This window comes from Rhamphochromis longiceps, linkage group LG2, assembly GCF_057381845.1.
Source record: "Rhamphochromis longiceps isolate RC_006_pf linkage group LG2, R_longiceps_female_GT1.1, whole genome shotgun sequence".
NCBI classification, from domain to species: Eukaryota; Metazoa; Chordata; class Actinopteri; order Cichliformes; family Cichlidae; genus Rhamphochromis; species Rhamphochromis longiceps.
The window spans coordinates 10,901,190-10,919,350 of NC_140558.1; the positions used below are offsets into that span (position 1 = coordinate 10,901,190).

The following is an 18,161-nucleotide window of genomic DNA, read 5'->3' on the forward strand; positions in this document are numbered from 1 at the left end:
CAGCCGTCGCACAAACATAAAAAAAAATAAAAAAGCACGGCATGAATTAAACAGGTACAGATTCAAAAAGTTTCAGTGCAATTTTGCAAACCATCACTTTCACCTGGAGCACGATTTTCTTAATTCATTACAGCTGACGTTACCTCCAGCACACCTCGGGGGTTTCTCAGAAAGCAGCTCGGACATGCAGGGCACCGACGCTTGTTTCTGTTCCTCTGCCTGACGTTAAACTTTTAAAGCCTTTTATTGAAACTATGATACGATACTGATGCTCACAGGCAGACAAAGCGGCACCGAACAAAAAGACTGATTTTGTCTTCAGATTGTGACGCTTGGAGTGGGTAAAAAGTAAAAGAAAAATCAGCACAGTATCGTGATATTTTGTCATATCGTGTGGATAGACGGACACCAAATGATAAAACTACAAACAAGAGGGCTCGTCTCATGCACCAGTGTCCTGAGATAGCCTTACGTCAAACTGCCACAACTGAAAAACCATCCAAAGCTGGACACGCTGAGCTCGACGAAGACAAGTCTGAATTCAGAGCAGCTAATAGCTCATCACGCGAGTAAAAACAGGACGGCGACCTCCTTCCTTCTATAAACTCGGTCTGTTTGTGCTTCACAATTTTTAAAGCAAAAAAATAACTGACAGTATTGCAGTCGTACAGTGATAATGTCCCACCGTGGGGTGTCTGGTGATTCCCATCAGTAAAAAGTTGATTTGGGTTTTTTTTACCCAACTTAAATTTGTTTTTCAGGCCTCAAATAACCTCGTGGATATCTCCTGATGTTATGAGAGCTCAAAAATGCTGAAAACAATTAAAAATCATCAAATCTGGACCCTCTGTGTCCCTCACAGGCCCGCGACTCTGAAAATACTCACACTATGAGGGTAAACCTTTGAGCTGCTTTAGTAAATAAGATATTGCACATAAAAAAACATCAGCTGATTCTGAGGGGGTCAGAGTTCAGGTACTGACTTGTATTTGCCTCCAAATTCAGCCGAGTTAAATAGAGTTAAACAAAAGCAGAAACCTTTGATCTGTTCTTGCTGCTTTTACTTCCAATACTCCACCCGCCCATCCACCCCGCAGCCCTGCAGCGCTCAGATAAGAACGCTTTCACTCGAGCGCCCGGTGGAAGAGATGCGGCGTGGAGCCGTGACACCGTGAGAGCGAACAATAAAAATGTGTTTGGAAGAAGAAAGGAAGCTGTCAGCTGGATGACTGCTGGTCACGTTTGCACCTCGTCCGCTCTCGCTGTGTGTGCTGAAGTGACATTTAGTGAGTGTGCGTGTTGTTGCCTGTGCTGTCACACTGTGGTAAACCTCAAATGTTCACTCTGGCCAGTTTGAACAATAAAACCTGCTGCAGGCGAGCACGTCTGTGCACACCATCCAGACAACCAGCACAGAGTGGCAGACCGAGGCCAGAGGAGATCAGTCAGGTTTTTCCTGTCCAGGAGCTCCGGCGGGTCATTAACAGCCCCGATGAAGGCACTTTCTCACAGCCGGTGACTCAGCAATGACTGCTCAGAGTCCACGATATCACAGCTAAAACTTTAATGTGTTTGATGAGGAGCAGTTTGAATGAATTTTTGATGATAATGTCAATCCAAACATTCATACTTGACTCTTATCAGACAGTCGCTCTCTGCTTCCTGCAGCTTCACTGACTGATTTTAAATCAGTCAGTTATTTTAAATGTTGGACAGACAAAAAAAAAAAACCTTCTGCAGCCTGAACGTTTGATCAGTGTCCTGCTCTTTTATAGCTTTTCTATCTGTTCCAACAAACTAACATGGTAGCAGCCAAAAGGTCAAAGTTTAGGCTCCTGAATGCTGCGTGCAAACCTGTGTGTGACATGGTGGCTGCAACCGTCTTTTATAAGAAGTCGGTGCTCGTGGCTCCTGGCGGTGCTGCCGCTGGAAACATGTAAATTACAGCAGTGCGTGATAAGCACTCGCAGCAGCTCTGGTCACAAAGGAACAGCCGCCGTCGCGGCCCCGTGTTTTCACCAAGATACGTAACCAAAACGGGATCTATTCTGATCTGTACTCCTGTCCCAGCAGTGGCCGTTCCTTTTACACACAGTTTCTCATAATGAGCTCAGTGTATGTACAGTAATCCAGGCTGCCCTTTGTGCTCTGTGCTCACTTTATTTTTTCTGCTTTTAGCTCACTTACTGCTGCAGTCACAGCCGTAAACGGACATATATGGTATATAAGATGGATGTGGCCATTGTGACATCACCCTTCAGTTGGTGAAGTCCTGTTCTACAGCCATCTTGATGTTTTGAAACTGGCTGTGGCAAGCGAGGGGTAGATGTGACTGAGAAACCGAGTAAACCACACGCATCCTGCTCTCTGACTCTGATGGGACCCCACTTTACAAAATAAACTTCATGTTTTATTCAATAAAAGCTGAAAACAGTGACTGAGACAACAAACTCATCAGGAAAGAGTCCACTGAGGTTAAAGGTCAAAGGAGCCAAGCATCAATTTCCTTAAACATCTACAGAGTTTTTTTTACCAAACAGATACAAAGAGGTCCTCTACGTTTGTTTAAACTTTACTCAACAAAAATGTTATTTCATGTCAACTTTAATTATTTATAATGACCCTGGACGTGATAAGACCACTGGTTGTTATGGAAACGTGCATTCAGTGACTGGTTGGCGGCGACTCCTGGAGGTTGCTGGCCCGTGCTGGGTGAAGCTGGATGATTTGTGTGGTTACCAGCAGGTTTCACGTCCGTCTGCAAACGCTCGCCAACTACATGCCGAGCGGCAGTAAACAGAAATTAAAATTGTGCCTCAACGCTGAAGCCAACATGTTTGAAAAGGTGAGCTTTTATTCTGAAGGTAAACAGCCCGTGTTTCCTGTGTTCACAGTTTCCAGTTTCCTGCTCCTGAGCAGCTGGGCAGTGTTTATGCACAAGTCCATCAAACAGTGACTGCAGCAATATCCTCGCTACCAAAGCAATCACAGCCAGGCTTTGGCCAACTGGTCGGAGAATACATGCTTTTCCCTAGCAACAGGTGGTTGCCAGGGGGTCACTGATTGGTCTGCAGCCCTGTGTGACTGAGGCTTCAGCCATCAACCACTCCACCGCTCTCCAAGCTTGTGTGACTGATGTCTTATTCACTCGATTGCACGCCATCACTGTGATTGTCATGCAGCCCCACCCCCTCCCCACTGGCCATTAAAACAAATGCAGGTTTAAGAAGTCATCTCCAGGGCGCCGCTGTAGCTCACCTGATTGACCTTGTGACCTCTATACTAAAGACTACGGAGGTCAGAGTCCACTCGGTTCACCTTTTACATAAAGGTAAAGGGAAACATGAAAATGGGCTTTTAACAACGCAGCGGACTAGGCAATTTGATGACATCACTGGTTTGTGTTAATCCAAGTGACGGCTTAAAGAAGAAAGGTTACGTAAGCGAGCAGAAGCGCTGCTGCACATTTTAATGCATCTGATGCTGCTTGTGATGAAGAGGATGGTCTCTGCTCTCACTCACACAGAGACGCACAAATACACACACACTCACACCCCTCCAACAACCAGCATCCCTGCCAGTCTCCTGTTGCCATGACAACCACAGGAAGTAAATCACGACTTGACTGAAGCTCCAATTGTGCCATAGACACTTTGCCTCCTTTAGACATGCACACACACTTAAATGCACACACATACACACTATGCAAAACCAGTGTGTTACTGGGCAGACTGAATTGTGTTGGTGTGCTGGATGTACTCTCTGATTCTCCTCCCAATTCATGATTAAGATGTGTCGAAAGGAAAAGAGGAGGCAAGGAGAAGGAAAGGAGGAAGAAAATGAACAGGAAAGGAAAAAGGGAACAAATGGGCCCTTGTCTGTGTTGGTTAACTGCAGATGTTGCATGTTTTGGTGCATGCAGACAGACTTTTAGAGCAACCACACATTATCCTGTAAAAGTTTCCAGCTGCAGCCTGAGGTCGGACTGGGATACGGTCTGGGATCCAGCCTGGCCTCCTCAAGCGGATCAGCTCCGTGTCCGGGGCAGGTATCGGTGTAAGTCGGGTTCATCACGTTGTTAAACACACCTCAGCTCAGGCTTGGTTCGGTTCCCGCGGGGAGAACCGCATGTGCGCTTGCGAAGCTCACGAGCTGAACTTTGATCTCGTGCATAAGTAATGACCCCGATAAATAAAGCATATTTGCTGTCTTACCTTCACACAAGAAGCCGATGATCCCCCAGATGAAGTCGCTGCAGCTGTGGCAGAAGGTAGGTTTGGTCAGGGTGACTTTCTTAAAGCAGTGACCCGGTGCAGAGCTCTGGTACTTGGACCGGAGTCCGGGGGACTGCTGCGCCCTCTTCTTCCCGGCCAGCGGGCTCGCTGTCCGGCTCTCTGCGGCATCAGGGTCCGCCGGTCTGGGCCGGCCGGAGTCCGCCATGTCCTCCTGCCCCCCCTCTTATAAAAACTTCCCAACAGCAGGGCGACAACACGGGGTTCAACAGCGGTAACTCCTGGTGCCAAAAGGGCTGGATGTCTAGGAAGTAGTTCACCCGTAGTGGAGAGACATCCCACCGGGCCAAACACAGCGGCGCAGCCCGGCAAAGGGCGCCGTGCTCGGTGTGTGTCCTGGACTTTCCCCCTCGCTCTGGAAGATAATTATCCAGGTCTTAAAACACACAACAGGCCACCAGTTCACGGCTTAGTTTATGGCGATTGTGACGTCGGTGTCGCCCCGTGGAGGGTCGGTCATTGCACCGGCTGGAGCCAGCGGTGCTGCCCGGCGGAAAGGGCGCCGAGGTCGGTGTGCTGTCTGAGAATCCCGCCTCACAGGCTCGTTAAAAAACAAACTCCCTGCACATTTATCGACCAGCCACTCTTCCAAAATACACGACAGCTGTTCCAGTGAAAGATTAATACTGGATTTTCGATCCTTTTCGACGGCGTCTGCTGCTCTCGATCCCCGCGATCAGAAAGACCCTCCGCCCGGAGACAGCGGTGCCACCCAGCGGCGCAGCGCGGAGGACAGGGCGCCCTGCTCGGCCACTTTCCCGAAGCTCCCTGCTAAGGAAGGTGGATGAATAAATTATGAAATCTCGATCGGGCAGAACTGGATGCCGAGTGTGTCCGCAGCAGCGTGAAGTCTGTGAAATGGATGGGTGATCTTTTCAGTCTCAGCGATCACTCAGCCAGCCAGGCACCCCCAAAACAGCCGGTCCAAGCCCACAGAAAGACACAACAAATCGGTGGAAAAGAAGTCCAAAAAGCGCCTCAGTACTGGAGACCGACGACAATCAACAAGTGTGAAGTCCCCCTGACGGGGGGGCTGCTTTCATTTCGGGTTTCTTCTTCCTTTTCCGAGGCTGATTCTTCTTCCGCGTCAGTCTCCAACACTGATTTACTCCTCCTCCCTGCGCTTCATCCCCTTCCCTAGTCTCCTTCGCTTCCTCCCTACCTCCTCATCACAGAGGCTCTTCCCTGTCTCACTGAATGACGGTTTCCTAAAAGCATTTATTTCTTATCTCATTTCCTTCCTCCTGATGCTTTTTTCCTTCCTCTTTTTCTTTACTCTCTTCCTCAGTCTTTCACGTTGAGTAGTTTATGAGAACGAAACATGCAAAGTGAAAGTCTGTGATCAAATTTCGGCTTCAGTGTCTCCTCACTGAAGGCTTGATTCTGAAACATCCGCTTTGATGTGGTGCAAAAGTTTTAAAGTAAAAGTAAAGAAGCTGCAGGTGAACAAAAAAATCAAGATTTAGAGAACCACGGAAAATATTAAAGAACAAAATAACAAAGGCTGCAGTGTACCGCACTGCTTCGTTAAGTGACGGCAGTGGCAAAAAGTAACTATGTGTAATTTTCAGCAATTACATCTAGTTACTTACCATAATAAGAGTTGTTTTTTTAAAACACCAAATCAAATGGAACGTATAGTTAAATATTCTGAGCTGGTTGTAGACCATTTTCACATTTAAAAGTTGGTGAGAGATTCTCTCTTTAAGCTTAAGGTGGTTTAATTAAATTCAGTTCATTTGTAAAAGAAGCCAACATCTTAGTAATCTCACAAATACATCTGAGAATCTCTGTCTGTGTTCATCTGTCCTTCTCTTTGCTCTCAGCAAATTCTCATGTTTTGTAGAACAAATGCAAGATTCCAAATGACAGCAGGCAAGGCACTGCTTTAAAAAGACACGAGGACAACATTTAATCTTATTACTGTAGATTTGTTCAGTAAAAGTGAGTTTTAAACCTCAGTCTGGAGCACGTTTCATTCAAGGTGTTAACTCTGAATGACATTACACTGCAGTAAAGGTATTAATGATATGAAGATCTTACATGGTGGAATATGCATCGCTGAAAACAGGAGTGTATTTATTTTAATATTTTAATGACATTTTGTGGGTTGTGTGCATTTGCTTCGTTGGAATAACTGTAGCAAAGGAAGGAGGTGATGACTCCCAGTCAGTAAACTCTGTTTTGCCTCTGAGTTCATAGTTAGATGGCAGAAGTAACGGGGGGGGGGGGGGGGGGGGGACCTTCATAATGAATTTGCATGCATTCAAACTAAACAGATATTTCCTCTTTTGGTTCCTGGCTCCAGAACCACAAATCAAGCATATGTAAATTAGTGTTAATCCTCGACTGTTACTGGTTTTGTCCATGAACTTACCTGAAACATGAAACACGGCTGCAGTGGAGCTCTGTGTGAGCATTTACTGAGTCCCTGGATTAAAAACTACAGTGTAAACATGATGATTCTGGGTTTTTTAATCACGCCCATCTGATCAGAAATGCCTGAACCTATAAATGTTGACCACAGTGTGTTAAAAGGACTTCCTCTACAATTTCTCTCTATTGTCACAAAACTCCTGAAATTAATTTTGATACTCTGCCCTCTAATGGAGAGGTTACTCCATTGCCTCTCGGCAAGAAGGCTGTGGGTTTGAATCCAGGCATCACCCCACAGTCCAAAGACATGCCAGTCAGCTCAAGTGGTGATTCTAATTTGGCTGTAGGTGTAGATTGTCTCTCTCTCTGTGTTAACCTTGCAGAAAATTAGCAACCTGTCCAGGTGTGTCCCGCCTATCGCCCAGGGACACCTGTATCTATCACCCAAGTGTGCCAGTGAACTGCATAAGCAGAGGAGAATGGATGGATGGATGGATGGATAGATGGATGGATGGATGGAGAGAGTCAGATGAAGGTTGAGCAAAAGTAAAAATAAACGCTCTGAAATATACTTGCTATCTTTGACCACTAGATGTCAGTGTGACACAGTAAAAATGAATGTAGACCACAGAGAGGGTCAAAGGTAGAAAAAAAGAGACGCCCACCTTAATAATTACTTTTGTTTCCTTAACTTTTGTCATAATAATTTCCTACTTTCCACACTTAAACTCTTATGTTGGTGCACTGGTTACACTTTGAAAAAACAGGTTTTATTCAGTGGTTTCACTTTAAAATATATCAAATGCAACACTTACTAATGTGCAACACAGCTCTTCTTTTGTATGGGATTTTCATCTATATGGTGCATGCAAACAGAAATCACATAATAGAGGGTCAAATGCATGTAAGAGATTTGTTTTGAACGGTAACTCATTTCTGGAACTGTGCTTGTTGAGCATGTGGTCATAATCAAACCCCTCGCTGACCTCTGAGGGGCTCACCGGTGATCTGATGGCCCTAAAGATGTTAGAAAAAAGTCCTGAGATGTTAAAGGAAGAACAAATGTTTCAGACTCTGCCCCGTTTCCTGTTCCAGTGATCATGTTATGTTACCTATTAAGAGTTCTTTCTTCCCACCGAGGCACCGCTCAGATGGATTTCATAAACTCACTGGAGGTGTGTTCGGTTAAATCACCATTAGAAATGTTGCTGTGCGCCGAGGTTTCAGCCCAGCGTTGCTGACCGAGCAGCACTGCGATCGTGGGAAACCTCAGCAAAAAATCCCGATGACACTCAACACATCTGTCTGCATATAACCATCTGCAGGCCTCAGATGCAGTTTTTAGCTGACCCTAAATGTGTTTCGCAGACCCATCTCCTCTGCTTGCAGTGCAAAAGTCTTGAGCAACCTCTCTTTTCTTTCTTTTAGCTTACAAGGAGTTTCAGTTTTTAAAGTGGTCTTCATCAGTAGTTCTCCAGGATCTATTAAGGCCTTTCATAGTTATGTATCATCTGTTTTATTGAGAAAGCAATCAATAGTTTTATTTGGACATTAGGTTGCTTTTTCTCTCATTTTCAGTCCAGTCCTTGCACCTCACAATTTCCCTGAGGAAAGTTTGGGTTGTTAAGCCCCTTCACTCTGCTCCATGAATCATTCAAGCATAAAAAGCCTCCTGAATCAGTGTTGTTTCTACACATAACAGACAACATAGCACGGAACCAGTTTGAAATGTACCTTTAGGCTATTTATTAGCAGACTGTCACAAAAATGCATCATTTGTTCCCATTTCTTTAGTTGAATCTGTAAAAAAAATACCAACGATAGAGTGAAACTTACTGAAACGTGCATATGCTGTAGTTTTATGTATGTTTGCACATGCTCCAGTAAGTCGTTGCACCTATTTCCCATTTTCCTGCAAAATATAAAGAAATTGGAAGTGGCTCAGGACTTTTGCACAGTACTGAATGAGGACTCGTTAAAAAACAAACTCTCATCGACCACTTTTTGTGGTGACCAAAGTACTGGTCATCCTTTCTTTTTCTTCATGAAAGTTTATGACTTTTCCTTATCTGGGGTCATAAACTGGTGTTTAAATATGGACACTTTGATGTGTCCTGGAATGTCTTTGCAGTGTTTGTGTACAGTGTAGATGTTTCAGAGACAGAGGATCTTTCAGAGGCCGAGGACAATGTTATTGATGATCCAGACTGCCAATTGTCCGACGACGAGGAGGATTCTGAGGAGGAGTGTGCCGCCATCTCTACATCAAATGAAAACCAAGGAACGCAGCAATCATAATCCACAGAGGAGACAGGGACATCTGAAGATGATAATATAAAATGTTCATTATCACCACACCGAGGTCAAGGCATGCTGTCATCTTCTAATGCAGGGGTCGGCAATCCTGGGCACGCGTGCCACTGATGGCACGACCATAGGGTGATTTTTCGTTTTTATGGGCCAATGTTTTTTTTGTTTGTTTGGTTGTTTTTAGTAACGGTATAAACAATGAAAGGCGGTGGATTGTCCAGATGCTGGCCGATGTGTAAAAATAACTGAGTAGTTTGGTGGTGGCTGTGGTGGAGCTTCCACAGAAGCAGGTGGATGAGGGAAAGGGGAGGCAGGAAGGGCAGAGACCCGAGGCGGCCGCCGGTCCGAGTGTCAGGTGAACTGAACTTCAGGTAAGAAGTTATGACCTGCAGTCTGTCTGGGTCAGATATAAACCAAGTTTAGGTGGAGTTTATGTTTACTGAACAGGTGATGGAGAAACAGGTTTACCTTTTAGGTGACATGAATGAGTTGAAGGGAAGTTATGAACTGTTTCTGAGAGACAAGTAACACCAGGATCCTTTTCTATGTAGCTGACAGGCAGGGCATTAACAGGGAGAGGGGGGCACAAAGAAATACTTTTCTTTCTTATTCTCATTTACAACGTCTAGCTTTTAATAAAAAAAAAAAATCTGAATCTTACAATCAAAGTTTTTATCTGATGTAAAATGTATAGAAATCATACATATACCAACAAGACTGTACATCACTGTCACAACAGCGTTTGTTTTCATTCAAAGGCTTTATAGTTTTTCCTATAATACCTGGTGGGCCGGGCTCTACTCAAAATGCCCGGGCCGATTTTTTGTCCCAGTCCATTCCTGGGCACGACACGCAGTGAATTAATCTGAGAAGGTGCATTAAAAAATAAATGGCCAGGCGAGCGGTGCACATCGCAAATTAGCTCGCATAGACACATTAGTTGTGCCTCTTCTTAATGACGGTATCTTAGCTTCCAACCCCAACTACCAGATTCAACTTGTAATTGGCTAAAGATCACTTAGCCTACCGGTGAGAGGGACGTTGCTAGCTGGCAATTTTTTCAAGCGATGTTGAAATTTCCACATTCCGACACTTCAAATGCTTCAGGAGCTCTCCGATCAGCACAGCATCAGCACCGCGGAAATACTCGGATACATCCGTAGACTCGAGACTGAATTCATAATGTGTTTTCTGGACTCTCAGGTGTATGGACCAATGTTTTGTTTTCTGATCAAACCAGAAAGCTTTAATGAGCAGTTGGATTTGTCTCGCACTAACTGGCTGGACAGAGAGGACATCGAAATGCAGCTGATTGAACTGAAAAGCTCTGGAAGCTGGAATCCATAGCTGTGCGTGTTCATGGAGCTTGTATTTTCACCTGCTGGACATCACTTGCAGTTTTTTGACAATTCTGAGTAATCATTGTGATTTTTTTTTCAACATAATACAAGGGCTAGTCTCCTTCGCTTCCTCCCTACCTCCTCATCACAGAGGCTCTTCCCTGTCTCACTGAATGACGGTTTCCTAAAAGCATTTATTTCTTATCTCATTTCCTTCCTCCTGATGCTTTTTTCCTTCCTCTTTTTCTTTACTCTCTTCCTCAGTCTTTCACGTTGAGTAGTTTATGAGAACGAAACATGCAAAGTGAAAGTCTGTGATCAAATTTCGGCTTCAGTGTCTCCTCACTGAAGGCTTGATTCTGAAACATCCGCTCTGATGTGGTGCAAAAGTTTTAAAGTAAAAGTAAAGAAGCTGCAGGTGAACAAAAAAATCAAGATTTAGAGAACCACGGAAAATATTAAAGAACAAAATAACAAAGGCTGCAGTGTACCGCACTGCTTCGTTAAGTGACGGCAGTGGCAAAAAAAAACTATGTGTAATTTTCAACAATTACATCTGGTTACTTACCATAATAAGAGTTTATTTTATTTTTATTTTTTTTTACACCAAATCAAATGGAACGTATAGTTAAATATTCTGAGCTGGTTGTAGACCATTTTCACATTGAAAAGTTGGTGAGAGATTCTCTCTTTAAGCTTAAGGTGGTTTAATTAAATTCAGTTCATTTGTAAAAGAAGCCAACATCTTAGTAATCTCACAAATACATCTGAGAATCTCTGTCTGTGTTCATCTGTCCTTCTCTTTGCTCTCAGCAAATTCTCATGTTTTGTAGAACAAATGCAAGATTCCAAATGACAGCAGGCAAGGCACTGCTTTAAAAAGACACGAGGACAACATTTAATCTTATTACTGTAGATTTGTTCAACCAGACATTTTCCCCCATCAGCTCTTTCCACCTATACACATTTATAAGAAAAGGTTGTCTGTGCATGACAAGTGACTAAACATGGAGGCAGTGTTTTTACTGTTGCATAACATTTATACAAGTTCGTTAACATCAGACCCAGGGACTGTGAGGCTGTTATTCACTGTCATTTACTGCACACCTGAAGTAAAAGTGAGTTTTAAACCTCAGTCTGGAGCACTTTTCATTCAAGGTGTTAACTCTAAATGACATTAAATGGTCCTGGCTCCAGAATTCATGGTCAGCCTCTGAGCTTTCACCATGACCCAGAAATCAAGCATATGGGACACCTGTACCTATCACCCAAGTGTGCCAGTGAAGAATGGAGGGATGGAGTGAGTCAAATGAGGGTTGAACCAAAGTAAAATAAACACTCTGAAATATACTTGCTATCTTTGACCGCTAGATGTCAGTGTGACACAGTAATCAAACCCCTCCCGGACCTCTGAGGGGCTCACCGGTGATCTGATGGGTAGAAAAAAGTCCTGAGATGTTAAAGGAAGAACAAATGTTCCAGACGTTTCCTGTGTCATTTGTGTTACCGATGAAGAGTTCTTTCTTCCCACTTCTTCGCTTAGATGGATTTCATAAACTAACTGGAGGCGTGTTCGGTTAAATCGCAGTTAGAATTGTTGCTGTGCGTCGAGGTTTCAGCCCAGCGTTGCTGACCGAGCAGCACTGCGATCGTGGGAAACCTCAGCAAAAAAAACCTGATGACACTAAACAGATCTGTCTGCATATAACCATCTGCAGGCCTCAGACGCAGTTTTTAGCATAGTAAATGCTAAAAACTGCAAACTACACATTAAATTACAGCCTGTAAGTTAATGTGTAGTTTGCTTTGTTGGAGCGTGCTTTATATGTTTGACTGATTAAATAAAAAATAAAATAAAATCCTTCATGGGTAACAATCCTGACCACCAGGGGGAGCTGCAGATTAACAAATCCGAACCCAAACCAGGAGTCCCTTTCTGTGCAGTGAGCATGCTCTGACTGCATCCATAGTTCACTCTAACATCTCTCTAATCATCTCTTTCCTGCTCACACATCCTCCTGTACAGCACCTGTACGCCATCCGATGGAGACTCTTTTCCACATAGCCATGAAAGTGCTGACTTTATAGGTGAGCAGACCCAGAAAAAGGCTCTGATGGATGACAGGTGCTCTGCAGTGGGGCAGGTAGAAACTTAAAAAAAAGCGAAACCCAGCAAATCTCACTTGATATCATGGGGTTCAAGCCTAACTGCAAAGAATAACCGAAGATCTTTGTCTTTACACAGAACAACGTTACACAATGATTCCTGAAGTTCTTATCAGAGTCTGACAAATACAAGCAGTGTGACTCAGGTTTGAAGTCAGACGCGATGTGTTTCTGTAAGACAGTGTCAGCCTTATTCCAACAGCCTGATGGTATTTAAAACACTGAATTCACACCAGGCTCAGCTGCAAGGCTTACAGTAGAGGCTCTATGTTAGCCTCAGATCTCTGTGTACAGGCTTAGAGAGCAGTTCACTGACTTTAAATTTGTTCGGAGCCAGCCAAAAGGAAAGGACAAAGAATAAAAGATCTAAGAATCTCTCAAAACCCACCAGAGAACCAGTCAGTGCCTTCCTGGTTATTTTCCAGGAAACAGCTTCTGTAGTTGGTGAGTTTTATCGTGAACATAACCTGTTCCAGAGCAGGTTAGGCCTGCAGCATTAGTTACTATTGCGATGTACCACCTTTGAAACACTGAAAACCAGGATTAAGATGACATTAAACTGAGATTAAACCAGGATTGAACCAGGATGGTGCTTCACCTGCACTGAAGCTCACAGTTTTACTTTGAAAGGATAACTCTCATGGTTTTTCATCAGTTATTCACAATTCTTCTCATTTACCATTTTCCCAACTGAGTCTGTCCTCACACAGAGATGTGGTTCGTTCTGTTTCATGTCTGTTTTCCAGACATGAATGAGTATAAAAGGTTTACAGTTCTCCGTGATATCGGGATGTGTTTACATCTCTGTGGCTGGGGATCCAACCTGCTTTCACCTGTTCCTGGTCGTAGCAGCTCAGTTGTCTTTTAGCACACCTTCAGCTCCAGATTAAACCTTTTTGCATACTAAAAAAACCACAAAAAACAGCAAATGAAACATTTCTGCTTCACAGAGAAAATAATCAACCTGATATCGACTCTGGTCTCAGACTATCAAGTTTTTTTATTGAACATTTGGTTCACGTTCTGAACAAACTTGTGTTCTTTGTTGTATTTCTACGTTCTCATCCTCCTGCTGCCTTTGTCTCCCTTCTTTCCTCTTCCTTGTGTGCCTCCTGTGCCTTGTTTTGGTCAAAACCCATGCTTTTGGGGTTCAAAAATGAGCCATTAATAAGGAAAAACAGGCCTAACCCTCACAATTTTCCTCACTAACTAATGCTTTTATTGTGAAGTAATCTGCACCTGTGACCAAACATCCACCTGTAACACCTCAGTGATTGATGAGGCTTGCGTCTGTCGTTCCCATAATAAGCTGAATGGACGTCTGATAAATGCACGCAGCACAAAAAGTATAGACACACCCCTCAGCAGGCTTCCTGAAGCCGACCAATCAGAAGAAAGTGGGCTTGGATGGAGTTTCAGTGTGTGTCTGAGTAATGGCTGTGGCTGTCGGAGCGTTAGGATGCACTGTTATAAACAGCTTGAATCTGCTTGTGTTTTTTTGCGTATAAATTCAGCTGCATGCTGAGTTTCCTCTCTGCCCCCAGCTCAGCGTTATGAAGCCCCGGTGCAGCTGAATCAATACGCAGGGCAGCGTGCTCAGTGAGATAATAAGTGAACTCGGAGAGAGAGGTCAGGGCTCTGAGATGTCCTTGTGGGGAGTACTTTTGTCTTTTCTGTCAGGTGAGAATCTTTTCTGGATTTCATTTTGTTTTAATCGATAAAATTTCATCCTTCTGGATGCTCTGACCATACTCTGCACTGAGCATCAGTTTAATTCTAGCTTTACTTCTTCTGTTGTGTTTGTTGTAACCTCTGCTGCCCTCTCTGCCCGGTCTGTCTTGAAACAGAGATCTTAAAGCTTTAATGGGGAGATGATTGTTTTGTGAGGAGCTGTGTGACCGGGCCGCTGGGCTTCATCTGTTTATACTGAGGTTTCTACCGTCGCACTGCGGCGAGCTTTGACTCAAGAGAGAAGGGTAATGTTTCAGCCATGTTTGCTGGGAACTTTAACTTCAGAAATATGTTGGCTGGAAATGAAAAAGACCATCAGCTGATGGTTGCTGCAGGCTTGCTTGTTGTTCCTAGAGTATTTAAAAGTAGAATGGGAGGCAGAGCCTTCAGTTTTCAGGCCCCTCTTCTATAGAACCAGCTCCCAGTTTGGATTCAGGAGACAGACACTATCTCTAATTTTAAGATTAGGTTTCAAACTTTCCTTTTTGCTAAAGCATATAGTTAGGGCTGGATCAGGTGACCCTGAACCAAAGTTATGACTGTTGGCTAAAACTAAATGTGAAAAAACATTTTAGTTACCTAAAACAGGGACGTCAAACCCTTTGACCATACATGGGCCACTAAATAAAACCTCACTTTCTGTCACTGTGAAGAAGTTTAACTACTTAATTTAATTTAACGAGATCCACATCTTAAAAGGAAGCCAATTTCAACAACATGTCTCAGTTTTTCCAGCACGACTGTTTCCCTTTAATTTTATAAAAAAGAAATGTGTAAAATTTCTAGAGAAAATTCTAGCAGCTCATTGCCCAGACTGTCCTCTAATTATAACACAGAAAGTTTCTGTTAATTCACACAAAATTCTTTTTTTTTTTGGAACAATAAAAAAAAAAGTTCTAATTAGCAGTGAAAAAACTGGAATTTTCATTTTATTAAAATAAATAAATAAAAATCTATTACTGAACAGCTTCAGTGTGGCTGTTGGACACCCCTGAACTGAAAAACAAATAAAAACTGGACTTTTAATAAAATCGAATATAAATGAAATGATTTTGTGAACTTTGAAAACAAAACGGAGGAAACATCCTGAGTAATAATGTTATTTCAGCTTGCCTTGATGGACGTCCCTAATGAAAAAAACAAAACACAATCATAATAAATAAATAAATAAAATGAAAAGAAAAGAAGCATTTTCAAATGATCAAAACTATACTGAGACAAAAAAAAATCCATTCTGGAAACTCAATGAAACTGAATAAAAGACAAAAAGTCCAAATGAAATAAAATAAAACCTACATTAACTCTCTAACGCTCTTCAGTAAAGCTGCTAACGGCTCCGTGATGCATGAGGATTTGGTTTTGTTTTTTTTAACTCAATTGATGATCATTTGTTTTGTGTTGGGCTGTTTCCTGTTAACGGAGAGTTCTTCCTCCCCGCCGTTGCCAAGCCCTTGCTCACAGGTCACTGCCGGAGTCATTTTCAGGGGCCTGAGGTCGTGCTTTAGTGAATAAAGCTGAACTCTGAGCCTCTCCCCGGGACGCCGGCGCTTTGAAGTAACGCCGGGTGGAAACTCCCTTTCAATCCGTTACATGAGTCATTACGTAAGACACGATGAAGCAACCCGACGTGTTTACGATGATTCTGCCTGTGAGGAAACCACCGGAATAACTCCGAGCTCCGGAGAAATTCAGACCTCTGACTCCCTCTCTCTCCTCACGTCTCTCTACCTGGTTGTCTCCTCCCCCTCTCTCCCTCCCTCCCCTCAGTCTCTCCGCTGCTGCTCAAACAGCAACAGCTCCGCCCGTCTCTCCGTCTCCCTCCGTCTCTGTGGCTCTCTCCGTCTACCTGTCTCCGCCTGCCTCCCCCTTTCCCTCCATCCACGCGCTGCCCTGCTCCCCCCTCTCGGTGCGGACATGCTCCCGGGGCTCCGGAGATGAGGCTCCGAAATGTCTCCTTCCTGACGGTCTTGTTGTTCGGGCTGTGCGGGCTGGTCTCCCTGTCCTGGTACACCGCCTTCAGCAGCTCCAGAGGTAAGAGCCGGTGTGTCCCGGTGTGCGCATCTGCGTGTGTGCGCGCGTGCACGTGTGTGTTGATGACGTGTTTGTTTAGGGGGAGAGAGAGTGGAGGGGAGGCGGGGGGTCGTTTGGTTTTGGATGTTGCAGGAAAAAAACGCATGATGGTGTGCTGATGCGAGGCTGGAGGTGCAGGGAGCGCTCGGTTTGAGACGCATCACGTGCCAGCTGCAAGAGGAGAGGGTCCACGAGAGGGGAGGGCCTGGAGGGGGGGGGGGGGGGGGATTTTGTTGCAGAAAGCGTGAGGGCAATGAGGGGAGCGCTTGTGCCTCCCCGCCAAGCAGGGGAGTCCGGGTCCAGGATGAAATGATGGTGGGTGGGTGTGGGGGGGCTTTTTCATTAGGAGAGGCAGAAGGGGGCGCTCGGTTTGCTATAAGAAGACGGGGGCGGGGCGTGAATAATGTTTCAGAGACTGTTTGATTTTGTTGTACTTTCAATTTTGAAAAATGTGAAGGCGACCTATAGGATCTAAGGGGGCGCTTGGTTTGTGATGTGCCACGTGCCAGAGGTAGAAAAAGAGGGGAGAGTAGAAGGGGTAGGTTTGATTTTTGTTGCAACCCCTCTCTGTGTTTCAGAGAGGATGCTTTGCAGGTGAAGGAAACTCCAGAGCATAAGGAAAGGAGCGCTTGGTTTCCTATGCACCACATGCCAGCTCAGGTTGGAGATGGAGGAAAAGAGGGGGTTTGTTTCATTCAGGTTACATGGGGTGCATGCATACACCACATACAGGTGTAGTAGGGCACTGCGGGAGAGGTTGGTTTGATTTAGTTTCAGCTTTATCTTTCCTGAACGTCGAGGTTAAAGGAAGAGATAATGAAGGGAGCGCTTGATTGATTGATTTATCCCTCAGCTGAGAGATGAGCTTCCAGGTGGAGGACAGTGGAGGGTTGGTTTGAGTTGATTGCAGCTTCACTTTGTGCTTTTAGATAAGGGAAGTGTTTGATTTCAGACACATGACACACCAGATTAAGTACAGTTGGGAACAGGAGAACAACAGTTGAAGCTCCTGCTTCCGTGGTATATAGGAGAGCGCTTGACTTGTGAGGTCACACCGCAATCTCAGAGCTTCAGACTGAGGAGGAAGAGCGTGCTGGATGCTGGAAAGGAGCACTTGCACCATGTACCAGCTCAGGTTGGAGGAAAAAAGGGGTTTATTTCATTGAGAGGAGGAGTTGGTTTGATTTATTTACAGGTCTGTCTCCAGTTCGAGTAAACCTTAAAGCTTTTGCATGCAAGAGGAACGGGTAAAGAAGGGAGCACTTGATTCTTTTTTTAGGCTCCTGGAACCCCTGAACTGGATAAGTGGAAGAAAATGGATGGTTGGATGGATGGGTGGGGTTCCAGATGGAGGACAGTGGGCTTGGTTTGATTTTGTTTCAGCCCCGCCTTGCACTTTGTGGAAAACAACTACTCACACCTGCCATCTGACAGCTTCAGAATGAGGAAGAACAGAGCTTTGGATGCTGGAAAGGAGCGCTTGTTTTATATCTGATGTGGAAATGAGAGGTGGGGTTGGTTTGATTTAGTTGTGGTTACGCTGATGCTGTGTTTATTTGTGCAGGAGCAGAAAAATGTGACGGTGATGATGAAAGTTTGGACTGAAAGTCTGCCAGAGTCGAGCCTCAAGTTAAAAGAGCGCTTAGTTTGTTGTCCATCATGTGCTAGAAGAGAGAAAGAGAGAGTGAAAGGTGGGTGGTGGTAGGTGAAGTGGAAGTACAGCTGGTTCAGAGGTCAGAGGAAGGAGCGCTGTGAGCTGAGGCGATGGCATGTTTGTGAGGAGGTGCGTTTGGTTTATACTGGGGGTGAGTAGACTGATCTAGGGGTTGCTTAAAAAAAAAAAAAGGGACAAAAACAAAGCGGAGATTAACACACA

At 44.5% G+C, this 18,161-nt stretch overlaps 2 protein-coding genes across 3 annotated transcripts in view; one reads left to right on the forward strand and one right to left on the reverse strand.

Moving 5' to 3' along the window:
* Positions 1–5,409, reverse strand: part of dgkq (diacylglycerol kinase theta) — a 28,460-nt gene extending 23,051 nt beyond the window's left edge. For both annotated transcript variants that reach the window (XM_085417634.1, XM_085417624.1), the window contains exon 1: positions 4,215–5,409. In XM_085417634.1, the coding sequence (XP_085273760.1) occupies positions 4,215–4,440 (226 nt within the window). In that variant the 5' untranslated portion in view covers positions 4,441–5,409. The remainder of the gene's footprint in view (positions 1–4,214) is intronic.
* A 10,115-nt stretch (positions 5,410–15,524) lies between these two features.
* Positions 15,525–18,161, forward strand: part of mgat4b (alpha-1,3-mannosyl-glycoprotein 4-beta-N-acetylglucosaminyltransferase B) — a 125,146-nt gene continuing 122,509 nt past the window's right edge. Inside the window, exon 1 of the mRNA XM_085417645.1 lies at positions 15,525–16,246. Within this exon, the coding sequence (XP_085273771.1) occupies positions 16,150–16,246 (97 nt within the window). The 5' untranslated portion in view covers positions 15,525–16,149. The remainder of the gene's footprint in view (positions 16,247–18,161) is intronic.